General features: G+C 45.0%; 7 protein-coding genes and 1 long non-coding RNA gene across 10 annotated transcripts; 4 read left to right on the forward strand and 4 right to left on the reverse strand.

Annotated features, from left to right (window-relative positions):
• Positions 1–268: 268 nt before the first annotated feature.
• krit1 (KRIT1 ankyrin repeat containing) lies at positions 269–5,873 on the reverse strand. The gene is made up of 17 exons (XM_076139159.1): positions 5,711–5,873; positions 4,721–4,892; positions 4,462–4,618; positions 4,284–4,376; positions 4,073–4,202; positions 3,755–3,998; positions 3,401–3,516; positions 3,158–3,301; positions 2,911–3,067; positions 2,728–2,835; positions 2,143–2,299; positions 1,651–1,802; positions 1,402–1,568; positions 1,218–1,305; positions 910–1,116; positions 710–826; positions 269–593 (listed from the first exon to the last, which is right to left on the reverse strand). The coding sequence occupies exons 2-17, from the start codon at positions 4,820–4,822 to the stop codon at positions 504–506; spliced, it is 2,229 nt and encodes a 742-aa protein (XP_075995274.1). The 5' UTR covers positions 4,823–4,892; positions 5,711–5,873; the 3' UTR covers positions 269–503.
• A 369-nt stretch (positions 5,874–6,242) lies between these two features.
• On the reverse strand, positions 6,243–8,447 carry LOC142989590 (protein rapunzel-like). Its single transcript, XM_076139160.1, has 2 exons — positions 8,367–8,447; positions 6,243–7,449 (listed from the first exon to the last, which is right to left on the reverse strand). Exon 2 carries the CDS (start codon positions 7,423–7,425, stop codon positions 6,703–6,705), a length of 723 nt encoding a protein of 240 aa, XP_075995275.1. The 5' UTR covers positions 7,426–7,449; positions 8,367–8,447; the 3' UTR covers positions 6,243–6,702.
• Positions 8,448–10,100: 1,653 nt separating this feature from the next.
• LOC142989592 (protein rapunzel-like) lies at positions 10,101–12,109 on the reverse strand. 2 transcript variants are annotated; one of them, XM_076139161.1, is made up of 2 exons: positions 12,024–12,109; positions 10,101–11,106 (listed from the first exon to the last, which is right to left on the reverse strand). In XM_076139161.1, exon 2 carries the CDS (start codon positions 11,080–11,082, stop codon positions 10,360–10,362), a length of 723 nt encoding a protein of 240 aa, XP_075995276.1. In that variant the 5' UTR covers positions 11,083–11,106; positions 12,024–12,109; the 3' UTR covers positions 10,101–10,359. The 2 variants fall into 2 exon arrangements, with proteins under 2 accessions (XP_075995276.1, XP_075995277.1); XM_076139162.1 differs by lacking the exon at positions 12,024–12,109 and adding an exon at positions 11,866–12,011.
• Positions 12,110–13,362: 1,253 nt separating this feature from the next.
• LOC142989791 (1-phosphatidylinositol phosphodiesterase) lies at positions 13,363–15,380 on the forward strand (the record flags this gene model as incomplete). Its single annotated transcript, XM_076139478.1, has 4 exons — positions 13,363–13,437; positions 14,032–14,099; positions 14,215–14,785; positions 14,986–15,380. Coding segments are annotated over 4 exons (981 nt in total), but the record flags the coding sequence as incomplete, so codon positions are not given.
• Positions 15,381–15,919: 539 nt separating this feature from the next.
• LOC142989805 (transmembrane protein 272-like) lies at positions 15,920–18,177 on the forward strand. Of its 2 annotated transcripts, none has more exons than XM_076139494.1 (4): positions 15,920–16,136; positions 16,234–16,284; positions 17,377–17,577; positions 17,726–18,177. In XM_076139494.1, the coding sequence occupies exons 1-4, from the start codon at positions 16,034–16,036 to the stop codon at positions 17,965–17,967; spliced, it is 597 nt and encodes a 198-aa protein (XP_075995609.1). In that variant the 5' UTR covers positions 15,920–16,033; the 3' UTR covers positions 17,968–18,177. The 2 variants fall into 2 exon arrangements, with proteins under 2 accessions (XP_075995609.1, XP_075995610.1); XM_076139495.1 differs by having other exon boundaries at positions 17,377–17,568.
• A 653-nt stretch (positions 18,178–18,830) lies between these two features.
• Positions 18,831–21,370, forward strand: mrpl9 (mitochondrial ribosomal protein L9). The gene is made up of 7 exons (XM_076139641.1): positions 18,831–19,094; positions 19,493–19,652; positions 19,766–19,890; positions 19,980–20,033; positions 20,115–20,216; positions 20,295–20,378; positions 20,472–21,370. The coding sequence occupies exons 1-7, from the start codon at positions 19,008–19,010 to the stop codon at positions 21,291–21,293; spliced, it is 1,434 nt and encodes a 477-aa protein (XP_075995756.1). The 5' UTR covers positions 18,831–19,007; the 3' UTR covers positions 21,294–21,370.
• Positions 21,371–21,793: 423 nt separating this feature from the next.
• LOC142989644 (uncharacterized) lies at positions 21,794–22,716 on the forward strand. The gene is made up of 2 exons (XR_012960704.1): positions 21,794–21,888; positions 22,678–22,716. It is a non-coding gene; the product is annotated as an uncharacterized LOC142989644 (long non-coding RNA).
• On the reverse strand, positions 22,064–25,969 carry prcc (proline rich mitotic checkpoint control factor). Its single transcript, XM_076139255.1, has 7 exons — positions 24,463–25,969; positions 24,319–24,366; positions 23,725–24,225; positions 23,517–23,609; positions 23,180–23,326; positions 22,994–23,059; positions 22,064–22,841 (listed from the first exon to the last, which is right to left on the reverse strand). The coding sequence occupies exons 1-7, from the start codon at positions 24,766–24,768 to the stop codon at positions 22,755–22,757; spliced, it is 1,248 nt and encodes a 415-aa protein (XP_075995370.1). The 5' UTR covers positions 24,769–25,969; the 3' UTR covers positions 22,064–22,754.
• Between the last annotated feature and the right edge of the window lie 56 nt (positions 25,970–26,025).

Here is a 26,025-nt window from a genome sequence, read left to right on the forward strand (position 1 = left end):
CGCTATCAGAACAGTTAATATTAATTTGTGTAATTTAATCCTTTATAATTGAGGGTTTACACACCTTATAATTCCACAACAATTACATTTTATTGCACCAAATTTGAACTAATTTCTGTCGACAATGGAGGCAAAGTAATCAATATATATCAGTAGTCATTTCTGTGGTATCTGAGCTCCACCAAACAACCATCCATACCTTTTATAGATCTTTGGATATACTGATCTCTTTGTATAACAGTTGAATAAGAGGCAAAACTCAATTGTACATCATTCAATTTATTAAAATAGAACATTAATATACATATTTACATTCACTGAAAAGGTATGACTACTCAAACACAGAATGTAAAGTTGTGAAAAATATCAGCATGTGTGTGAAATACATAGATTGATGTGTGTGTGTGTGTGTGAGGAGCGGCTGACATGGCTGCAGTCCAATGAAAGCCAGCAAGAATCAACCTGAACTGGGATCTTTGGCATCTTTGTCTTCAGCGGCGTTTTCATCCGTAAGCATATTTGTCTGATAAGCCTTTATCGTTTGGAGTCATCTGTCCACTCAGCTTCATTAAAAGCTTCACAATGAGGCCGGCCTATGAGGTAATACACAACGTTACACACACATACGAACACACTAACATTTCCAATACGTAGTAGAAGATATTGGTATTTGTTTATTCTACTTCCTAACCCTTCGTACAGCAGTTACCTGTTTTGTGTGCACAATGAAGTTCATTTTATTTTCCCCGCTGTGAATCTGGAAGTATTGATCCGCGTGTCCAAGCTGCCACATGAAGGTGCCGTACTCTAAACTGATGAGGAGGACCTGCAAACAAAAGACCGTCAAAGTCCTGACACTTCTCCAAAAACGAGAGGTACGACCGCTCCCCATTGTAAACACACACACACCTTGGTCTCCATATTCATGAGGTGCAGCCCCTTGGTGTTGACCCCCACGTACACCCGGATGACCTTGTGGTTGCTGGCGCTGGCCTTGGTGTAGACCTGGCCTGTGAAGAAGGCCGCTCCGTATGTGGGGATGTCCCAGCAGCTCTGCAGGAAGAGGCGCTGCAGGTGGTGCATCTCTTTACTCACTCCTTCACTGGTGCTCAGAGCCTGGAGGAGGGGCAGAGGGAGTCACACAGGGTCACACAGGGTCACACACACACACACAGCGGCAATGGCATTTCATTTAAGAGAGATAAGAGCTGATCTACTTTGTATTCGTGGAGGATCCTGTTGGTCCAGTGGTACGCTTTGCTCTTCACTTTGGATATCGGCACAATGGACTTCAGGTTCTCCTCACTGTTAACACGACAACAGAGAAAAGCAGCTCTCATACATCAGCTGGAAGATAATACAAAGTGTTTCTGAGTTTCCTACATGCAATCAGTCTCTTACTTGAGGAATCCCTGCTTGTGTTTCTTGCTCTCGTAGCTGCCGTAGATGATCTGCAGGAGGAGGCTGGCCAGTGTGATCAGCTTGGTGTCTGGAGCAGGAAAGAAGCCCTTAAGGAGGCAGTGACGAGCCTCATCGAAGAGGATGAGGATGGCCAGAGGATCCTCCACCTGAGACAGACAAACAAATCCACATGCTGTCAATATCTGATGCCTTTTCTGAACATCCTGGTCCTTAATAACTGTGAATCACCTTCTTCTCCACTTCCAGAGGCAGCCTGACGTCCCTGCGGAGGAAGAGCTGAGGGTTTTCCCTCTGAGGATCGAGCACCGTCAGGTCCGTCACGATCTCTGTCCAGATCCGCAGGTGCTGCAGGGGCTTGTGGTATGGCTTTAGCTGCAGGTCTGACACACACACACACACACACACACACACACACACACACACACACACACACACACACACACACACACACATGGTTCAGTTGATATCATAATAGTATCAAATGTTTCCCATAAAGTGCGCTGAGGAAGTGATGGTGTTTGCTCACACTTGGTTTGGTTTGGTGTGTGTGTGTGTGTGTGTGTGTGTGTGTGTGTGTGTGTGTGTGTGTGTGTGTGTGTGTGTGTGTGTGTGTGTGTGTGTGTGTGTGTGTGTGTGTGTGTGTGTGTGTGTGTGTGTGTGTGTGTGTGTGTGCGTGTGTGAGCGTGCGCGTGCACGTGCACTCGCTCTGTTTGCACTCACAGAGGTTTTCGGAGCAGATCCAGATGGTGAAGTACTGCTGTGTGTCCTGAGAGAGACGCATGCCCTCCATGATCTGCTGCACGGTGGTGTTGTTGCCGTGCTTCAGCTCCACTGAGCGGTACGAGCCGTCCATGCGGTAGATGCGCACCTTCTCATACTGTCACACACACGCAGGTAAGAGAGAGAGGGAGGGAGGGAGGGAGGGAGGGAAACCCAAGTGACACAAAGCCTGGACTGTTAGTATTAAAGACATGAAGAACAGAGGTCACCTACTTAGAACAAATAAGGTATTTTAGCCCTGAGCTCGGCCTCCCAAGCGTGTTGACTAATAAATAGCTACATTTACAATCAGGCCTATGTTTGATCCTGACACCGAGGTCACAGAACTCAACTTGTGGCACACTTTGTCTTATCCAGGAGGAGGTGGCACCATCTAGTGTTCAGGGTCAGTAAAGACCACAGAGAGAAACCCTACATTCTTACGTCAGGAGGAGGAGGAAGAGGATCCAGCATCTGTGCTTTAAAACAACTTCACATGAGACTCATAACGTCTTCATCATCCCCATCTCTTGGGTTGTGACTCACAGGTTTGCCGCTCGCTTGCTGCAGCAGCTTCACCGTCTCCTCCCACTCGTTCTGCTTGTTCTCCTCACACACCTGCAGAGGCGATCGCTTCTGTTGGTCCTCTATGTGCTGCAGGTGGGAATGGTGAGTTTAGTTTGACTTCTCCTGGGTTTTCACTTCCCCATTTTCCCCTGCGTTCCTTACCCGGTCGATCTCAGGGTGCTGCAGCAGGAGTTGGGCGATTTCTGAGTGTCCTCCTCTGGCTGCAAAGTGCAGAGGGGAGCTCAGCTGGCCGTTCAGCAGGTTGGGATTACAGTTTCCCTTCTCCAGTAACAGCTTGGTCGCCTCCACTTTACCGTGCCTGGGGAGGAAACAAGCAAATGTCCACTCTACACACAAGCAAGACGTAATCCCAGCGTGTAAGAACCTTTGAAGACGATGTTAGACTCACCAGCAGGCGTAATGAATAGGAGCCCAGTGGTCGCTGTCCAACTGTTTGACCGAGAAGCCACTGTCCAGAAGCTTGGAGAGCAACTCTGTGTCTCCCTCACAGGCGCTGCGGTGGAGGGGGAAGTCTTCCACCCACTGGTGCTCCCTAGGGAGACACAGGAAAGGAACGTATATAAAGGGGTGAAAGAGGAAAAGGGGGTGCTGAGTTCAGATTCCTGTCCTGCTGAGTAAGGAGGATGCTCACTTGTCTTCTGTGACACTGTTGGGACCGTGCTGCCACTTCTCCCTCTTTGGAATCTGGATCTTGGAATAGTCCGGCGCTCCCAGACCAAAGTATGGATTGATGATAACTTTGTCCACCTGTAAACAAAAGGCAGAGTGAGCAGACCTAACAAAGAGAAGGTCTGAAGGTCTAAAGGTCCTGAAGGTCTAAAGGTCTAAAGGTCTAAAGGTCTGAAGGTCTGAAGGTCTGAAGGTCTAAAGGTCTAAAGGTCTAAAGGTCTGAAGGTCTGAAGGTCTAAAGGTCTAAAGGTCCTGAAGGTCCTGAAGGTCTAAAGGTCTAAAGGTCTGAAGGTCTGAAGGTCCTGCCGTCCCTCACCCGGTTGGTGTACTGCAGATCGGAGCCGTAGAGCGGGTTGAGGATGCACATGTCTGCCTTCTCCAGTGACATCATCTTGCTCTTGATCTCTAAGGCAGTGTAGCCCATGTGCAGACCTTCGTCCGTCACTTTGCCCTCGCTGCCGTACGCCGGGTTGCTCACGTTGGTCTTCACTCGCTCCACAGGCGCCGGGCGGAACAAAGCGGGGATGGCGTGAGGCACAGTGTGTTGCTCTGCCAGCCATCTGTGGAGGTCAGAGAGGTTAGATCCCTCAGCTCGTCACATAAACTTCAATCTGTATCTGTGCTGGAGTCTCACTTGTCTAAGGCCAGGAGCATCTTGGAGGTGGCGGGGCAGAAGTGTGCGCTGGTCTCACTGCACACACGCATTATGTCCTGGAAGCAGAAGAAGCTGGGACTCCCTGCGCTGTAGATGGGCTTGCTGTTGTCTGTTTGGAAGGACTCATTACATTACTACCACATTAGATACAACCCTGAACATTACAGGTGGAGATGTGTTCCTGTCTCACCTTTCACACTGACTGGCACGATAAAGAGGGAGGCCTCTCTTCCTCCGTTGTCTCCATCCAGAGGGAACTTCTTCATATGCACCACACGCTTTCCTGGAACCAGACGACGCTCAGTTTCATTCCACTTCCTTCAGGAGAGACGCTAATGTTGAATGTGAACGTGAAGGCCATAACTCACCTATGAAGCCTTGGTTGTTGGATATCGGTCTCGTTGTTTCGTCGACGTAATCCAAAATGGATTTGGCTTTGTCCCCTCCCGATTGGATCTTTGTCGCCAGCAGGACCTTCTTTCTTTTCTTCTCCTTCCCCTCTAAAGGCACTTCTATCAACAGAATCTTAACAGGAACCAGAGAAAGATAGATCCATGTTGTTATGCATATGTTCTAACACACAGGAGAGTGATTTATGTCGAGGCTGGACTTGTCTTGTTCCTTTACCTCGTATGCTTTGGCTCTGTACTCCTTGGAGCTCAGGCTGACTTGACTCTTTGGGCGGATGACAGCCACAAACGCCTCCTCCAGGCCGTCCTCGTTGCCCATGGCGACGACTTTCCCCTTCAGTCCTTAAGACACATCCTGCACACGGGCCAAATGCTGTGGAGAGGCATGCCTGAGACAGCACAGGAGCACAGAAGAGCCATGAAGAACGTCTCCAGATCAAACTGACTGATCTAATATCCATATAATAATAACAATAACATAACACATCAATATCAGTAAGGTGATGCTTGTGGATGAGTGGTTTTATGCAATCTTCAGGCATCCATTCTTAACTTGATTTAGGAATAAATTCAGTTTTAATTGTTTATGTTTATTTATATTTCAACATAAAATAATACGGACATTATTTTGCTCTAAACCAGGAAATGAAGGCGCAAACACAAGAATACTTTGTACACCAAACGAAAATGTGGGCCTATCAAATAAATACTTATACTTTGTCGATTTATTTTACATACACGAGCCAAATGCAGCTGTTACAGTGATAGTAAATTATATTTGTATGATTATTATAGAAAGTGTCGTCTACTTTCGAAACCAAACGTTTGCAAAGTGTTATACAGAATGTAGAGAGGTAGAATAAAATACGGTTGATAAAACAATGACATAAGGACAATAAAAAAAAAAGAACTTTAGTGGCAGAATTGTAAAGATAAAGCAGATAAATTAAATTGAATAGAACTTGTGCGGAAAGTCACGCCCCGGAAACCACAAGCACCGCCGTCTTTAACTAAACAGTTATTACAAGAAACGGTTTTAATTGATTTAACTCCTAAGCGCCTGCAGTGTGATTCATTTCATTAATCGACTTGTTGATAGACTTTATCCAAACCGAACGGGGCAAAGTTTGTGTTGAGAGCCGCGGTTGTAGCAGAGATGCTACCGTCCACCGCCGCCTTTTCCGCCTGAGAAGCGGCTGAAACTTACCGAGAATGTCGCGACACATTCCGCTCTCACAACGGCGCCATTCTCCCAAAACTAGCGGCCCGCAGCAGGACTACGATCCCGGTCAGTGTTAGATGAAGGAGTAAGATGAAGTTTGAGGAGGCCTTTAACTTCAGACGCGACTGAACACAACACAAACAGAAGGGTCACATTACAGACGTTTATTTGGAAAACAGCGAACTCTAGCGGCCAGGGGGACTCACTGCAGGCTTATGACTGAATACAGAAATGATATGCAGCTCGTTTAATTCACTTTTAAAGGACATTATGAAACATTATACAATATTTTAAATTCAGAGCATTTCATTTTATATGCCAAAATGAGAAGCATTTGTCACATTCTTGATAGCTGCATTCCATTTGTAGGTGTCTGTCATGGCTGCTGACACGCCTTAATGGAATGCAGCCAGGCCATGAGCTCAATCAAGCATTAGTGGGTTTATTTATAGTTCAATTCATGAATGATCGGCAGCCCCTTCACTTGATTGCTGCTCAATTCTCCAGAGATTGCTAGTTTCGTGCTTTGTCTATTACTTTGTCTTTATTTCTTTGGCCATTTCTTCTTCTTGTTTTGTTTTTTTTCCTCCTGCAGCCATTTGGAGTTCCTTGGCCGAACGTCTCTCTCAGTGTTCTTAGATGCGGCTGGAGTGCAGAGAGAGCAGGTTTTTCTTGACAGGGTGTGATCACAGACAAATAAAGAATGTTGACAAAAGAGTGATACATGATTCGTTTATAATTTATAGCATTTCATGAAAGAGTTTGTATAAAACTTGGTCTGCAACACAAGCACCTGAAACATACAAACTCAAGTGGTCTCTTTAACACAAAAACAATGTACAGCATCCATACAATAACCTCAATGTTTCGAGATGGAAATTATGGCCTGATTTGACTCTCAGTGGTCCAGAGCTGCTCGACCAAACATTGATATTGTTCCCTAAATAAGTGCCACCAAATCTACAGCAATGCCACATTCAGTTCTCCTTCTCCTCCACCACCACCTTCTGCCCCTGCTGCTCCTCCTCTCTGCACTGACCAAGCACTTCCAGCATTTTCATCTGGATATCATCCACTCTCTTGTTCCACTTCTCCCGGACCTCGTCTTCATCATCTTTGGTAACAGCTGTGTACGCCATGTAGGCGATGAGGCCCATGTGGAACAGGTGGGCGATGTGTGAACAGCGCGACTCCATGATCTTCCGGTTGCCATTGCAGTGATCCAGGTAGACCTTCAGCAGGGGTCTCCCAAACAGGGCGTTGGTCCCCATCACTCCTCGGTAGTAAACATCCAGACTGAGATCACTTTTGTCTCTCTGATAAATACTCTCAAATATATCCATGCAGTCGCTGGTGTTCTCCGGGTCTTTCTTAATCGCGGCCAACATCGTGTTGAAGGCTTCGTATTGGTGCTTGATGTACTCCTCGTACTTGCCGAAGGTTTCGTTCACTTCATCTATGCGGATCTGTTTCAGGCACTGTTGGTTCTTCTTGGAGATGCTCTCCAGTTTGGTTGAGATGGCTTGGAAATCTTTGTCCAGAGGGTTGCTCTTGTCATTGAGCAGTTGCTTGTGAGCCACCCCGACTAGGGACGAGACGATGCCAAAGATGGGGTCGAAAGAGGAGGCGAAGGAGGTGACCTTCTCTACGCAGCACAACACGGTGATGGCAGTCTTCTTGATTTGTCCAGCGTCGGCCATGACTGCGTGAAGTGACTGTGGAGGCTGGAAAGATAAGAGAGGACAATGTAAACTTTCTATGCCTCATCTCAACCTCTTCAGGAAAGAGTAGAAAGGACCCGAGGAAGACTGAGCTCATCTTATCTATCATGTTGTTTTATGTTGTCTTCTGTTGTCTTTTTCTATATGTTATATGTTCGCACCCAGAACCACAGCAAATTCCTCTTAAGTGCAAACTTAATTGGCAAATAAAGTGATTCTGATTCTGATTCTGATCTTAGAAAGCTTTTGGGAAATAGCACCCATAGTCTTGACCAGAGGCTTCTCTGATGTTTGGTGTGGAAATGAAGTCCAACTCTCAGGTTGCCTAGCCGACAGACCACATGTCACAGGCCTCTTTGCTGGTGCGCCATAAGGAACAGGTGTCATCTTAAACCCCAATTTCATACCAGCATCAGGTCAGACAAGGAGGACCCGCATACAGTAAACTGAGCTCCAACATGTGACCAGAGGAGGAGAATGACCTCCACCATTACATATTCTATCAAATTTAAACAATATTGATGAATTAATGTGTTATTACTTTGTGCCACCACAGACACACATTGTTACTCTGCTTGCTCATAGTTTCGACAGTAATCATGATCCTGAGGAGGGACAGTGGGTGTGTCTTCATAGCAACGCACTAGAGACTGAAAATAAACACTAGTTACGCAGTTACATCCCTTATTCTGAACTCGTTTAACATCTAAACTAGCCCCCAGCAGCCATTTAACACCTTTAACTCCCATTCAGGATGTGTTACGTTGTTTGTGTTCGGCTCCTTTGCTTCCACTTCCTGATTCCCAAACCACAGTCATAAATCAATAAGCATTCATCGATTTTCTTTCCATCTGTCCATCTGATCTTGTCCTTATTCAAGCAAACGTTTAGGTCAAAGTAATGAGACTTCATTTACTCACCTAACGATAGAAAAGGCTGTGATCCCTCTGGCTACTGAAGCCGCGAACGTAGCTTTACTTCCATTATTTTTCCTCCGCCCCTTTTGCCATATAAGGTGAAAGATGAGGAAGTGACTCATCGGTGCTGGATGCTGATTGGATAATGGGAAGTCCAGAATATGCGCTGCCAAGTGTTGTGTTGAGTAAATATCATGGAAATGCTGGGGACTGAGCTTCCTTTTCTTCTCCTGGATTTTTATTGGTGGTTGTCGAACAACGTATTGGTACTATACCGCCACCAACTGGTACGTAGTGTGGATCGGGATATCTAATTAAAATAGTAGTGTACTTAAATGTTTAAAGATTATTATTTTTATTTAAACAAAAAACAAATAATCCCGTAGATCCTCTCATTGAGTTGCTTTAAGAAAATGAAACTAAATGATTAATTATTCATTTAAAAAATAAAATAAATCAAATTGTATTTTTCTTTTTTGAGCTTATGAATCACGTCTTCTTTCTTCGTCATACTTTTCATTTGTACCATAACATGCTTTACTGTTTCTTCTTGTCGACAGAATTTACATCTCCGTGTACCTGTCTGCCACGGGCTCCCTCGTCTTCTTCTTTACTCCAATTTTTGGTAGTGTGCATGCCAAATAATTGGTGCATTACCGCTACCATCTGGACTGGAGTAATAGAAATGGGGGTCGGGGTGGGGACCTTTTTCGTTTGGGGTACGTCACAGCCACACCTTCCATGACAGCGTGGGCTATCCAAAGTCACACACAGAGGTCATCTGAAGACACACAGGAGAGAACAACAAAGGAGCAGGGACCAGTTTCAGTGTCCTTGTGTGCTAAAGCAGGAGATCACCATTATGAACTTTTAGCTGCACAACATAATCAATACGCCAATCACTAGAGACCATAGATGTATCGTATGAATTAAAAAGCAAGTAACAGCACCGAGCTTTCACCTGGTTTCACCCGGATATTTGACAGCAAAATGTAAACAAACACAACACCCTCCTACTGTCAATCTAAACCTACTGTACCAGCTGCAATAGACTTTTAATAAAGACACACAAGAAGTAAACAGGCTTATATTCCAATTATGATCAGGTAATGTGTAATCTATATAATCAACCAATGACAGATCATGGCTGTGATGAGGGGTGCACGAATGTGATCTTCACACTCTGGGTATACACACTGTGTTAACAGCTGACCAAATATTACACTGCAGGCTTATGACTGAATACAGAAATGATATGCAGCTCGTTTAATTCACTTTTAAAGGACATTATGAAACATTATACAATATTTTAAATTCAGAGCATTTCATTTTATATGCCAAAATGAGAAGCATTTGTCACATTCTTGATAGCTGCATTCCATTTGTAGGTGTCTGTCATGGCTGCTGACACGCCTTAATGGAATGCAGCCAGGCCATGAGCTCAATCAAGCATTAGTGGGTTTATTTATAGTTCAATTCATGAATGATCGGCAGCCCCTTCACTTGATTGCTGCTCAATTCTCCAGAGATTGCTAGTTTCGTGCTTTGTCTATTACTTTGTCTTTATTTCTTTGGCCATTTCTTCTTCTTGTTTTGTTTTTTTTCCTCCTGCAGCCATTTGGAGTTCCTTGGCCGAACGTCTCTCTCAGTGTTCTTAGATGCGGCTGGAGTGCAGAGAGAGCAGGTTTTTCTTGACAGGGTGTGATCACAGACGAATAAAGAATGTTGACAAAAGAGTGATACATGATTCGTTTATAATTTATAGCATTTCATGAAAGAGTTTGTATAAAACTTGGTCTGCAACACAAGCACCTGAAACATACAAACTCAAGTGGTCTCTTTAAAACAAAAACAATGTACAGCATCCATACAATAACCTCAATGTTTCGAGATGGAAATTATGGCCTGATTTGACTCTCAGTGGTCCAGAGCTGCTCGACCAAACATTGATATTGTTCCCTAAATAAGTGCCACCAAATCTACAGCAATGCCACATTCAGTTCTCCTTCTCCTCCACCACCACCTTCTGCCCCTGCTGCTCCTCCTCTCTGCACTGACCGAGCACTTCCAGCATTTTCATCTGGATATCTTCCACTCTCTTGTTCCACTTCTCCCGGAACTCGTCTTCATCATCTTTGGATACAGCTGTGTACGCCATGTAGGCGATGAGGCCCATGTGGAACAGGTGGGCGATGTGTGAACAGCGCGACTCCATGATCTTCCGGTTGCCATTGCAGTGATCCAGGTAGACCTTCAGCAGGGGTCTCCCAAACAGGGTTCTGGTCCCCATCACTCCTCGGTAGTAAACATCCAGACTGAGATCACTTCCGTCTCTCTGATAAATACTCTCAAATGTATCCATGTAGTCGCTGGTGCTCTCCGGGTCTTTCTTAATCGCGGCCAACATCGTGTTGAAGGCTTCGTATTGGTGCTTGATGTTCTCCTCGTACTTGCCGAAGGTTTCGTTCACTTCATCGATGCGGATCTGTCTCAGGCACTGTTGGTTCTTCTTGGAGATGCTCTCCAGTTTGGTTGAGATGGCTTGGAAATCTTTGTCCAGAGGGTTGCTCTTGTCATTGAGCAGTTGCTTGTGAGCCACCCCGACTAGGGATGAGACGATGCCAAAGATGGGGTCGAAAGAGGAGGCGAAGGAGGTGACCTTCTCTACGCAGCACAACACGATGATGGCAGTCTTCTTGATTTGTCCAGCGTCGGCCATGACTGCGTGAAGTGACTGTGGAGGCTGGAAAGATAAGAGAGGACAATGTAAACTTTCTATGCCTCATCTCAACCTCTTCAGGAAAGAGTAGAAAGGACCCGAGGAAGACTGAGCTCATCTTATCTATCATGTTGTTTTATGTTGTCTTCTGTTGTCTTTTTCTATATGTTATATGTTCGCACCCAGAACCACAGCAAATTCCTCTTAAGTGCAAACTTAATTGGCAAATAAAGTGATTCTGATTCTGATTCTGATCTTAGAAAGCTTTTGGGAAATAGCACCCATAGTCTTGACCAGAGGCTTCTCTGATGTTTGGTGTGGAAATGAAGTCCAACTCTCAGGTTGCCTAGCCGACAGACCACATGTCACAGGCCTCTTTGCTGGTGCGCCATAAGGAACAGGTGTCATCTTAAACCCCAATTTCATACCAGCATCAGGTCAGACAAGGAGGACCCGCAAACAGTAAACTGAGCTCCAACATGTGACCAGAGGAGGAGAATGACCTCCACCATTACATATTCTATCAAATTTAAACAATATTGAGGATTAATGTGTTATTACTTTGTGCCACCACAGACACACATTGTTACTCTGCTTGCTCATAGTTTCGACAGTAATCATAATCCTGAGGAGGGACAGTGGGTGTGTCTTCATAGCAACGCACTAGAGACTGAAAATAAACACTAGTTACGCAGTTACATCCTTTATTCTGAACTCGTTTAACATCTAAACTAGCCCCCAGCAGCCATTTAACACCTTTAACTCCCATTCAGGATGTGTTACGTTGTTTGTGTTCGGCTCCTTTGCTTCCACTTCCTGATTCCCAAACCACAGTCATAAATCAATAAGCATTCATCGATTTTCTTTCCATCTGTCCATCTGATCTTGTCCTTATTCAAGCAAACGTTTAGGTCAAAGTAATGAGACTTCATTTACTTCACCTAACGATAGAAAAGGCTGTGATCCCTCTGGCTACTGAAGCCGCGAACGTAGCTTTACTTCCACTATTTTTCCTCCGCCCCTTTTGCCATATAAGGTGAAAGAGATGAGGAAGTGACTCATCGGTGCTGGATGCTGATTGGATAATGGGAAGTCCAGAATATGCGCTGCCAAGTGTTGTGTTGAGTAAATATCATGGAAATGCTGGGGACTGAGCTTCCTTTTCTTCTCCTGGATTTTTATTGGTGGTTGTCGAACAACGTATTGGTACAATACCGCCACCAACTGGTACGTAGTGTGGATCGGGATATCTAATTAAAATAGTAGTGTACTTAAATGTTTAAAGATTATTATTTTTATTTAAACAAAAAACAAATAATCCCGTAGATCCTCTCATTAAGTTGCTTTAAGAAAATGAAACTAAATGATTAATTATTCATTTAAAAAATAAAATAAATCAAATTGTATTTTTCTTTTTTGAGCTTATGAATCACGTCTTCTTTCTTCGTCATACTTTTCATTTGTACCATAACATGCTTTACTGTTTCTTCTTGTCGACAGAATTGACATCTCCGTGTACCTGTCTGCCACGGGCTCCCTCGTCTTCTTCTTTACTCCAATTTTTGGTAGTGTGCATGCCAAATAATTGGTGCATTACCGCTACCATCTGGACTGGAGTAATAGAAATGGGGGTCGGGGTGGGGACCTTTTTCGTTTGGGGTACGTCACAGCCACACCTTCCATGACAGCGTGGGCTATCCAAAGTCACACACAGAGGTCATCTGAAGACACACAGGAGAGAACAACAAAGGAGCAGGGACCAGTTTCAGTGTCCTTGTGTGCTAAAGCAGGAGATCACCATTATGAACTTTTAGCTGCACAACATAATCAATACGCCAATCACTAGAGACCATAGATGTATCGTATGAATTAAAAAGCAAGTAACAGCACCGAGCTTTCACCTGGTTTCACCCGGATATTTGACAGCAAAATGTAAACAAACACAACACCCCACTACTGTCAATCTAAACCTACTGTACCAGCTGCAATAGACTTTTAATAAAGACACACAAGAAGTAAACAGGCTTATATTCCAATTATGATCAGGTAATGTGTAATCTATATAATCAACCAATGACAGATCATGGCTGTGATGAGGGGTGCACGAATGTGATCTTCACACTCTGGGTATACCCACTGTGTTAACAGCTGACCAAATATTATCAATGGAACCGGGACAAGGCTGTTGTGTAACGTTTGACTTTTCTTGTGGCAACATGAAAAGTTCCCCTATCTCTATGTATCCCTCTCTCTCTCCCCCTCTCACTCTCTCTTGCCCGAGGCTCGTGGGTTGAAGACAATCCCATTCTGGTACCGGGGCTGAGCCGAAGCGGGGCGACAACAGCACATCAGCAGGTTTGACTAGGCAGCGGACGCTTTCATTCATTTTTGGGGGATTAGAAAAGTAAAGCCTGCCATTGAAAGTCCTGCAGGGGTGAAGTGAGGTCACACTGAGCCCACACTGGGACCAAACCACACCATGGTTTTGTAAAGGGATTGGCTTTGGAGTTCATTTGATTTGAAGTTAAACTATATTTAACTTTATTGGTAAGTTTGTGGTCTATTTACATTTTAGGCATTTGGCCTTAAATATAAACGTGTCCATCTTTGAGGCTCCAATAACCAAGAATGCAGGAATTTAAGCAACAAGAGACACTGAACAACATTTTCGACAGTGTTCTTCTTATATGTTTACATTACAAACAAACACCAATAGAACATGACTGTGCTTATACAATAGAGTGTATTACTGTATTGTCACATCTGTGTGAGACTTTAGAATTCTTTTTTACAACATGGACCTTCGTCTTCAATCTATTGAGGAACTTACTTGGTTTGTTGTTTTAACCACTTCTCAATAAAAAAGCTTATTATCCAGTTTATCATTCAGTTTGATTATTTTGAGTGATTACGTTAACTCCATCTGTTTTACTTTTGTGTGACTGACAGGTGAGCAGAAGAAGAAGAGGCCAAGTCAAAATGCATCAGATGTTCTTCCAGTTAATGGTCCTTGCCGGGTGAGTTCATTAATGGTCTACAGTTTATGTCTAAAGGTTGGTTGATAATGTATAAGAAGCTGCTTAAGTTTTCTGATGGGGCTGATATTTATGTTTAAATTTAAGTTTGTGTCAGAGTCACTGGTTTAAGTTGCAGTGCCATTCAGAGACCCGACTATGATGACACATCCAACCCAGAGTTCCTCAACCCGTACTGGATGTCTGGCATCCATGATGACCGGCTGCTGTCTGAAGTCACCATGCCTGGAAGTCACAACGCCATGGCCCTGTTTGGTGGCGTCTACGCTGAATGTCAATCCTGGAGCCTGCTGTCCCAGCTACGGGCCGGCATCCGCTTCCTAGACGTCCGTGTGCGCCACGTGAAGGGTAACCTCACTATCCACCACGGGGTGTCCTACCAGCGGGCGCACTTTGGCCACGTGCTGGAGGGCGTGGCCCACTTCCTGCAAGAGTACCCAAGTGAAACAGTGCTGATGCGGATTAAGGAGGAGCTCAGTGAGACGAATGACATCTACAGCGCTGTAGTGAGCTACATCCACCGCTATGCTCACTGGGATCTGCTGTGGCACAGTCGCCTCATGCCCACCATGGGCGAGGCCAGAGGGAAGCTCGTTGTCTTGCAAGACTTCCACGGTCCAGACTTGGGAATGCGCTACGGTTCCCTGGACATAGCTGACCACTGGAAGGTAAAGAGCCTTTGAGCAACATACTCCATTTTAAGTTGGCAGATACTTTATAAGCTGCTGTGAGATATGGATAGTATAATAAATAAATAAATGAACACATTGTAACTGTTAGTGGTGCTATAGCAACAATGACCTGGGAGGCACAGACTGGCATTACTATTTTCAAATGTATGATATTACAAGTTTTCTGTATCCTATAGGTGCCAACACTCCTGCATGTGCGGGAGAAATGGGAGAGCGTTCGTAAGCACCTGGGGGCTGCACCCACAGGGAGCGAGTCCACGATGTTTCTGACCTTCAGCAGTGGAGCCGGTTTGTTTGCATACCCCAAAACCGTCGCACTAAGCATCAATGAGAAACTCTATCACTACTTGATGGCCCAGTCAGGGCAGAAGCAGCGTTATGGGATCATCACCATGGATTTCCCAGCTGCTCCTATTATTCAAATGATCATTGACTTCAACTAATAAAGGTTTTAAACCCCTTTTATCCCAGATCATCACCGCAGACACAACATAAAGTAAACTTTGGTTGCTGGAATGGTGAAGTACAACCTACAAATCTGGTCAAATTGTTAATGTATCATTCATCCAATGCAGTGAGAATGAATTATCAATAAATCAGCTCTGTAAATGTTCTGGTCTGATGATGTCAGCATTGCAGCAAGTTCAGTTCAGACAAGAGTGCAGCCAAACCCTCCATGATTCATCAACATCTGCTCATAGGTCACATCTGGATTAGATCTGGATCATCATAGAATTATTGATTTCCATTCACATTTCCCAAACTAATAAAGATACAGATATCATCCAAGTTGGTGACGGTTAAGGAATCAGCTCATAAAAGGTTTGAGGCTTTCTTGTGATTACAGATGTTGCTGTCATTAAGTGGTGATGTATGAATATTGACGGCTTATTGAATTTCTGAAGTTGCAATCACTAATCTGCATATCTGTATTCTATCTGGCTTTAAAAGTTGTCAGCAAAGGAAATGGAAACAGGAAAACACCATCGGCCTGCTCGCTGGTTGAAACCACGGTTACACAGATAGCAGTAAACGATTTTTATCACATTTCCTTAAAAGCAAGAGGATATTGCAAAAGAGTTGCATGGTTACTTTGTATGTAAATGCATGCAGATGATCCGCAAACGCTCACACTTGTTTGCCTCTCAACTAAACTGAGCCTGCAGACACATTCCATGCAACTGAGCCACTGCCTGCTGCCTCTCTGCTCCAGAAGCCTTCATTATGATTGGTGTTAATGGCATGTATGATCATTTGTTTACTTCACACCCTGGATCTGCACAGATGGAAGTCAGACCGCAAAGCCCGACTGTGATTTCAACAGCTGGTCAGGCCTCATTTCTTAATAAATTTGAAGCTAGAGTGTTGTTTTGGTGTTTTGCTCCTCTGCAAACCTCTTTGTCTGTCTGTCTTTCTGCTCCTAGTTGTGGTGAACATGATTTGGTGGATGATAATGATCGCAGCCATCGGAGTGGGTACGTTTACTTCAGTTTGAACAATGTTAATGTAAACTTTTCTGCCATATGTTTCTACATTTGTTTGCTTGTTGCTCTGTGTGAAACCAAGCAGCTGCGGACTCGTATGGTGACTTAACCTTCTTGGGAAAGTTTGTTCATAAATGTTTGTTTATGTTTCCTTTTTGTTGATGCTTATCACACTGGGATCAAACGTATACTCTGGTATAATCACTTATAGACATATTTACATTTTAACACCAATGAGAAATAATTCAACCTCTGTTATGTCTCATTTTCAATGTGTAGTAAGACGTCGGGATGAGTGGAATTAACAGGATTCCATTATTTATCCATTATGTTCAATTTCTTGTGTAATTGCCAGTATTTCAATACAAAAAAAAATATGAGGCAGATCTAAGCTCACACAGGGGAGCTACAGGTGATCAAAGAGAAGGTCAGACCTTTAAACTAAAAGCTTGAAGCTGCTTACCAAACAAAGAGGAGGAAATGGGGACAGTGCCAGTGTACACAAGTCAATGTTCATGAGACTGCAGAGGTTGTTTACAGGTAATGGAGGAGCTGAGAGGTAAATGAAGAAGAGGAGACCTGTAGTCTGAAACAATGTTGCTCTTTCTACCACAAAGGTGAAGAGAGTGGATGGAATTTTGCAAGTTCTAAACCGGCTTGAGAGATTGCTTTTAGAAGTACACAATCTAGGTGTGTTACCATGACATCCATGTATCCCTATGTAACTGTCCAGACTTCACTAACTGTTTACCAATGATCCTGTAGATTACAGTTTTCTTTGAGAAAGTCCTCCAAAATCCTACAATTCTTCTATAATTGTCAATTATTATTATATTATTATTAATTACACGACTCTGACACAAGACAGCACAACCACATTTAGTATGAAATTGAAAGTGCTGATGCATATATTAACATTATTGGGTTATAAGAGAATAGAACAAAATCATGAACCAGAAGGACAGCAAAATAAAAGGAACAGAAACACAAATGTGAAGATATTTGAGGAAACAAATCCCCAGCATACAGAGGACTCTTCACTAATATGATCATGTTTTCCTGTCTTGTTGTGTTGCATCATAGGGGCCATGCATCTGGGCAGCTGTCCTGTTCAACCAAACATCCCCATCTACCTGATAGTGTTGGGCGTGTCCAGCCTCGTGTCTCTGTCTCTGACCTACGTCCGCATCTACACCAGGGAGGGCGTCGCTTTAATCCTGGTCTCAGTCTGCGTCACTCTTGTGCACCTGTTCACCTTCTGCTGGTTCATTGCAGGTAGGACAGGTAGGGTTAAATTCAAGTACATCATCACAAAATTAGAGGACTCATATCAGATTTCTTCATTCAAATGGCCTCAGTATCTTGCAGGCGTGTACAGGAGATGTGTGTGGTGTGTGTGTAACTTCTCAATGTCCTGTCTTTTTACCTGCAGGCACCATCTGGGTTTATTCTGTTCATTTTCAAAACAACTCACCTGGAACAGACCATTTCTGTCATAAAACCACATATCAGTTCGCCTTCGTCATCACCACCGTTGTCTGGGTTCTCCTCAGTCTCGTCTTCCTCTGTGGTGGCTGCTTCCTTCTCCTGGCTTGTTGTAAATTTGTTACACCTGTGTTGTCTGAGCACAGCACCTCCTATGGGGGGACGAGTTCCCTTGCTGGTGGTGTGTGATTGTCGGAATGTTTCCTGTCCTTTTCATGTCAAGTGTGGATGATTGTGGAGGAAATTTAAGCTAAATATTATTAGTGATGATGATTGTGCTTCTGATGCTGTTGTCATAGCAGCTGCCAGTGAATGTGTTTCCTCTGCAGCAGTGATCAAAGCTGTGAAAGCAGGAGGATGGGTGTTTACATCATTTATGTAGATTTTTTTTTTTTTATATTTTTATATCAAAATACCAAATCAAATCTCATTATAGTTGTGTTGTGTCGTGTTTTACTGCTGGGAAAGCAGAACTGTTTAACCTCTGTTCTTACATCACACTTTCTCTGTGTCGTAAATAACAATGTCAGATCAATAAATCTGTTCATCATCTCACAACTGATGATGCAATGAAGCAAAGACGTCTTTCATTGTCAAATACATTCTTTCAACCAAAGTGACCTACAATTCCAAATGAGGATAAAATCATAAACAATAATAATATACATATAAAAACATTGTACTGTACGGATACTTCCTCGATTAACAGTTCAAGGTAAGATCATTTAATCATACATGTTTTCATGTGAACGCGTAATTATTATCTAATTATGTCACAAATGCTAACGATCATGTTGGGTATGGCGGATGACACTCGTGTAGTAACAGCCCATGACCACATGATGGCAGTTAAGGCACTGACAGCAAATACTCAGCACATGGGGCAGACAAAACAAAACTTAAGTCATATTACATCGCATATTATCTGTTTATATTTTAACATACTACAAATCCAACAGATAAGTCACAAAGTCACTAAAATGAACTGATACTGTCTGGTACTGATTTTCTTTCAGGCTATTGTCGGGACTCCTATTGCGACTCGTGGGGTCTTTCAGACGTCACAGCCGGTGGATTGCGCGTGAGCTGTGTTGCGTCTTAGCATGTTAGCTTAGCAAAGTGATAAACTAGTGACAGAAGACGCCGCTGTTCGTGTGAGCAAAGCAGCGCGTCACTGCGGGGGTTTAGTTGAACATAAGGCGACTCAGAGGATCCGGAGTCCAGCGAGAATGTGGAGCTCAGGCCGCCGTGTCCTTCAGGAGCTGCTGCTGCTCAGCCAGCCCGCCGCCCGGAGACTGAGCCTGACCGCTACACAGGTGCGACTGTGAGACCTATGTCTCATAGGGTTTGACTCTCTGCCTGTCTGTCTCATAGGGTTCGACTCTCTGTCTGTCTCGACCTGTTTGACTCTCTCTCTGTCTGTCTGTCTCACCCTATTCGACTTTCTGTCTGTCTCACCCTATTCGACTTTCTGTCTGTCTGTCTGTCTGTCTCATCCTGACTCTCTTTCTCGGTGACTTTCACTCGCTGTCTGTCTCTCTGCCTGCCTGGCGGTCTCACTAACTTCTTGTCTCACTGCCAGTCTTTTTGTCTGTCTTTAAGCTGTTGCGCAATTATCGTGATTTCAACTATACTAAAATAGATATGTTCTGTTTTAAATGTCTAAATGTCTCACATGGACGTGCTGTCTTTGTCCATCTGTGTCTCACTGTAGAACACTGTAGTGGTGGAGCGCTGCTGGCACGTCCCCCTGTCTAAAGTGGACAGCCCACCCAGACTGCACCCCCGAAGACACCGCATCTACAAGCTGGTTGAAGACACCAAGAACCTCCCGCAGCAGAACATGGAGCTCATCCTGACCCAGACGGTGCCCAGTGAGTGTCTCCCAGCCCGGATGACATCATCAGCTAGAGACTCTCATAGAGGAATGTCAACAAAATGTGTCCTTGTCCTCGTCAGTTAATCATGGGTGGTCTTGATCCCGCAGAGCTCGGAGGAAGAGGAGACACGGTGTTTGTGAAGAAGTCTGTCGGCCGGAACAAGCTGCTTCCCCAAGGCCTGGCTGTGTATCCATCACCAGACAACAAACAGATCTTTGCAGAGGAGTTAAGAGTGTGTACCACATGTTCATACTCTCTTTCCTTTAATATCATTTCTTCGCTTGTGATTACATTTCCTCATACTTACCTCTCCCCTCCCAGCTTCTACGTGAGGGGAAACCAGAGGACAGGATCCAAACACGCACGGGACAGTTGGTGAGTTCTCCACAGACATCAGTGTGTTGTGTGGTGTGACAGACGAGCAGCTGTTCATGTTTCCTGCTGTTTGTCCTGCAGACGGTGGAGTTTCTTAAACGCTTGAAGCTGAAGATCAATAAAGTTCCTTCAGATGAATTTCAGCTCAGTAAAGAATTAGTTTGCAGGCACTTTCTGAAGAAGGTATGTGAAGTCCATTCAGATGTTGTTGTTGTTGTTGTTTTTACCGAACTGACTGATTTTAACAAATACTTTCCTTAGTGTGGAGTTGTTGTGCCGTCTGCAGCGTTGAGACTTCCAGACGAGCCAATCAGTGATTTAGGAGACTACTGGTGTGAGGTCACGGTAAGATCAAAGCAGATGATGGATCCTCTCCTTACAAGCATAGTAAAGGGTTCCCCCCATTTATCAAAACCAATCTTTTGCTTTATCTCCCAGGTGAATGGAATAGACACGGTGCGGATCTCCATGTCTCTGGTGCCGTATGAGAACCCCTCAGCGAGTCACCAGAGGCTGCTGAGGGCTCAGAAGCTGGAGCAGGCAGCCGCAGACGCTTCAGGAGGAGTCACGCTCGCCACGGTGGAGGCAGCGTCTTTGCCTGAAGCTGCGTTTGAAGCTGAAGAAGTGACAGTCAAGGCAGCGTCTGTGCCTGAAGCTGCGTTTGAAGCTGAAGAAGTGACAGTCAAGGCAGCGTCTGTGCCTGAAGCTGCGTTTGGAGCTGAAGTGGAGGCAGCGTCTGTGCCTGAAGCTGCGTTTGAAGCTGAAGTGGAGGCAGCGCCTGTGCCTGAAGCTGCGTTTGAAGCTGAAGAAGCGACAGTGAAGGCAGCATCTGTCCCCGAAGCTGCATTTGAAGCTGAAGAAGCGACAGTAAAGGCAGCATCTGTCCCCGAAGCTGCATTTGAAGCTGAAGAAGCCACAGTCGAGGCAGCGTCTGTGCCTGAAGCTGCGTTTGAAGCCGAAGAAGCGACAGTGAAGGCATCATCTGTGCCTGAAGCTGCGTTTGAAGCCGAAGAAGCGACAGTGAAGGCATCATCTGTGCCTGAAGCTGCGTTTGAAGCTGAAGAAGCGACAGTGAAGGCATCATCTGTGCCTGAAGCTGCGTTTGAAGCCGAAGAAGCGAAAGTGGAGGCAGGGTCTGTGCCTGAGGCGTCAGTTGAAGCTGAAGCCAGTAAAGACGCTGTGAGTTCTCCTGACGAGGCCTCAGAAGCTGATCCACCGAGGGCTCAACACACCCCGAGTGACGCCCCGAAAAAAGACTGAAAGGTTTTTGGGAACAACTTCTGTCTGTCAATTTTTACGTGTATCAGAAATTAAATATGCACAAGAACAACTGTCAGTTGAATTGATTTGATGTGGAGGAAATGGTTCAGCAGGTTAACAGTGTGACCCTTGTTAGGGAAGTGTGACACTAGTTACACCAAAATAACAGATCATTATTCAGACAAAGACGGTAAGGAAAGGAAATTTATTCAATTTTAATCAAACAACACAAATGACAAAGGGGAAAGTAAAGTGTTTCCCCACAGCTCCTGAATTTGGAAGGTGGGAGCCAAATAGTTCCTCAGGTTCAGCTTAAGCTTGGTGCTGCTCTCATTTCTTCTTCGTCGTGCGAGTCCCAAGTAGTACAGTTGAGCTGCGTTGCTATGGAGAACTTTTTGTACAACACTTGCCTTCAGTCAGTTTAAAAAAAACAATACTTGTGTTCAGATTTCAAAGCTACCTGGGGAAAAAAAAAAAGGTGTCAAATACTGCCAGTGCCAAACATGTAGGAGTGAGACGGACACCAGAGCTGAGAGAGGAGAGGAGAGGGATGAATGTCCTTGGACCGCCGCTGTGATGGAGTTCTCTGAGGAAGGTTAGTTTGTGCAGTTGTTGGATAAAGGCAAAGAGCCGCTGATCCGTCACGTCAAGCCTCAGAGATTGAAGCCGGCCTCTGAGCACGTTCCTGATCCTGGAAACGGTCAACTAAAGGCTGGAGCTTCCTCCTCCAGCTACTATGATGTGTGAAGAGCTGAGACTGAGATACAATGTTTGTTCTCTGGTAATTTATTAAACTCTAAATCTATTTAGGACTCGTACACATGAGGTCACGTGTGCCGAGTGTGTACAATGTAAAGAACAAGGGGGGGGGGAAAACAGGGAAATGAGGAATAAGATGGTCACATTCACACAGAAATGAAGAACTTTTCCTAATCTATAGCTTCTGTAAAGAGAATCATAAGCAACCATGATACCATTCTATCACCCTTGATTTTAAAGTTGATTCCAGCGGTGACTTAAGCAACATTATTCTGCTGATACTTATGTGGATTACCAGACAACTGGTAACTATATTTAGAGGGAAAGTCCATCTGTCATACCCAACATGGAACACACGTTTAAAGGAAAATATTTAGAATGGTCACGATACCGTCTGTCACAATATCTGTTACACACTGACAGACCAAAGGTTCCTAAACACACCGTCACTCTGTAATGCAGGTATGGAGCCATAGAAGGAAGTCTTGTGTTTAACTGCATAAAGGAGACTAAAGTATAACGGCTGACCAAAAGAGCTACAAATACAAGATGGGAGAATATGGAACAAAAGGAGAAATCTGTATTAAGGTTGTCGTCTTCATGACCAGTGTTCCTTCTTGCGTAGGGGGAAGCTGAGGACAGATGGGACCGTCATCTCACAGGAGGCTTCAACGTGCCGAAAAGTGTCCACATCCTGACTTTTTAGAAACCGTATTTGGCCTGCGTCTGCCGGCGTGTCAGCTTGTTATCCGCCCAGTTGTTCTTCAGTTCCAACTCGCGTTCCTTTGCCTGCGAGTGAGAAAGAGAATGAGGTAACATCTGCTGTTGACTCTTTCTGCGACTGAGCAGTTTGTTGTTGTCGTTTTGGTTTGGAATACACCAATTTGGTTGCAGCTGTGATAAAAACGCTAAATTCTCAAACTCAAAGGCGCAGCACTCACCTGGTGTATGAGATATGTTATCTGGTGTTTGCGTCGCTGTTGTCCAGTAGGTTGTTCTCCTCTTTTCTGCAGCGAGGAGAGAAAGAAAGTAGTAGTTTCATTACCTGGTTTGCAGTAAGGTGTTAGTGCGTGTGTGTAGTGTGTACATGCAGGAGAGGCAGATGAGGTGTCGGAGGTCCAGCTCACCTTGCTGAAGGACTGGCGGACCTGCTTCTCCTCAGATATGCTCTTGGTCATCCACTGCTGGTTGCTGCTCAATTGGTCGTCGCCTTTGATCTCCAGGAACTTCACCTCCTCTTTGCCTCGGTTCCTTTTCCCCTGCAGCCTCATGAACTGCAACACAGGAAGGACAGGTTGGCCTCAGTTACATAAACATGTTCTACCTGGCTGACTTGTTGTTTTCCTCCGCTGCCGGCCCATAATTTGCATATTTTCCAATTTAGACTGTTGTGAAGAGAACACCGACACATCAGTGAGAGAAAGAGGGCAGAGCGTCACACAGGTCTGCTGGCCCGGTTCTTACCCCTTCATCATCGATCATGGCAGAGTAGCCCGGCTCTTCGGCCTCTGCTGATCCAGGGGTGGGTTCTTGGTAGTATGGCTCATTGTAATATCCCTGCAGACCAACAGAATGTTTGGCATGTCAGTAAAACGTTACAGCATTTACTCATGCATTAGTGACTGCTGCTGGCAAACCATTCTGCTGGCATGTGTGTGTCGTCCTTGGTTACCTGAGGGAAACCTTCTGGGCCTGCTGTGGGCTGCTGATACTGTGGATACTGACTTCCCCACGCACCCGCTCCCTCACGGTTCGCCCCAAAGTCGAGGGGGGCGTCCGACTGGCCAGGCTCGTCGTCCGCGGGTACAAAAGAAACTGGATCAGCTGCAGGTGCTGGCGCCGGCGTGGGTTCGGGGTCTAAGCTCGGGACCACGGCGGGGGCGGGCTGGGAGCTCTCACACAGGGAGAAGTAATTCTGCGGGGTTATGTCCTCCTCATCCTGGTCGTCGGTGGCGATCTGTCGAGCTAACTGCAAGGCTGCTGACTTTGCTGCGGCTTTGATTGCAGATGGAGACGCACTAGAGCCAACGAGACTCTGGGCAGGGGTTCCGGGCTTGGGCCCTTTGGGTTCTTGGCGCTTGGTGAGCGTGTGAGGAATAAGGGCTCTGTCCATCGCTTTCACTATCAGGTTTTTGGGCTGCGGCAGGAGGGAGGAGAGACCTGAACCTGCACCCTGTAAGAGGCACAGAGACACGAGGGAGGGACATCATGAGGAGGAGGTACAGAAATGGAGAGACTGGATCCTGTGCTTCTGAATGATACTTACCTGAGTTTGTACTTTCTTCCTAGCAGGTTCATCATCATCGGAGTCTGACTATTTGGAGGAAATGCATTGATCTGATTAGATTAGAGTTCAGTACAAGCAGGAATTTAGGATCTCTAGATGAACAGTAGATGGACTCATACTTACATCCTGTCTCTGGATCTGTGGTACGGAGATCCTGACGGGCTCTGTTCGCTTCTTGGGCTTTGGCAGACTCGAGAGTAAGCAGCCCCTCGCTTGCTGTGGATCTAGGTCATCGCGTGTCGAGCTGTCCCGGGGCCAGAGGTTTGCTTTAGACTCCCTGCTCGGCCCCTCGGTTCCTCCTGTCGATGAGCGGGACTTCTTAGGTGCAGGCAGGCGTGAGAAGAGCCCCGCGCTCGGTTTGCTCTCCGGTACGACTGCGGCTCCTTCTGAATCACTCTCGTCACTGCTGCCATAAGCGACTAACGACATGGTCTCCGGTGTTGTTAATGATAATTACTCTGCAATAACTGGTGGACATGGATAACTTCTTCTCTGTGTTCGCTTTTACAGAGCCGCACTCGCGACGGCTTTCCGTTCTCGTGCGTCGACTTCAATCTGAGGTAAAATAATCTTTGGTGGACACCGAGAAAGAAACCATACCTGGAGGCGCTGTTGTTGTGAATGTCGCAGCAGTGGGCTTGTGTAAATAGGAGAGCGGTTCCAGTTTTGTCAATCTTTCTTTTTCTAGAATGTGTTCCTTTATAAACATAGAGCCGAGCAGCTAGTCCTTCGCCTTCATCAAAACATTCGCTTCCATCATTCGTTTTGAAGAATGACTAAGTGCGCAGCTTTCTGCGCAGCTGGTTCTTCTTCTACTCTTTATTAGCAGGTACTTGGGGAGAAACAAGTGTGCAACAGAGCCCCTAGTGGACTTTTTCCTGCATCGCTACACTATATTAGTCATCCTAAACTGCATGGCATGTATGGCACTGATGTTCATTATACATGGTTATGCCGTATAACCATATATAATGAACATAAGTGCCATATATTCATCCCTTTGGAAGAATCTGTATTTAAAGTATCCAAAGCATTTAAAGTGTTACAATGTACTGTAAAATTAATGAGGGTGATAAATTATAGGTACCCAGAAAAAAAGCCTCTTTGGGCCCTTAAGGCATTTCTACCTTTTCATGTCAGCCCTGCCGTGACATCATCACCTTGATGGTTCACACCAGCCTTATCCATCACCCCTTACCTCAGCCTCATTGTCGTACATGATCAAGTGTTTACTCTGCAGATAATTGTTACATGACTTTTGAGATTTGTTCACTAGATCTAATCTCTGGTGTTTGTCATTGCAGCTTGCCAGCTACATTGATTGCATGATTTCCAGTTTGGGATCAATAAAGTATATCTATCTAGCTATCTATCTATAATGGTTCAGCTTTGGGAGGGAATGGGACTTGTATTTGACTTTAGAGACGTTCTCCGACGTGTTCTCAAACGTGTGGTGTCAACTGTGGCTCCATGTTGTCATTAACAACTGGGACATCATACATGATGTCATTAACAACTGTGACATCATACATGATGTTATTAACAACTGTGACATCATCCATCATTATGGAGGATCCTAGAGTGGTTCCAGTCATTTCTCCCACATACCATGATGTTTCGCAACTGCCCATTTTGTGTAAATGAAATGAAGAGTCGCATATTATTGTGGTGTATAAATAAATATAA

This window comes from Genypterus blacodes, unplaced genomic scaffold, assembly GCF_046128005.1.
Source record: "Genypterus blacodes isolate CSIRO-AG114 ecotype Tasmania unplaced genomic scaffold, CSIRO-AGI_Gbla_v1 ptg000438l_1, whole genome shotgun sequence".
NCBI classification, from domain to species: domain Eukaryota; kingdom Metazoa; phylum Chordata; class Actinopteri; order Ophidiiformes; family Ophidiidae; genus Genypterus; species Genypterus blacodes.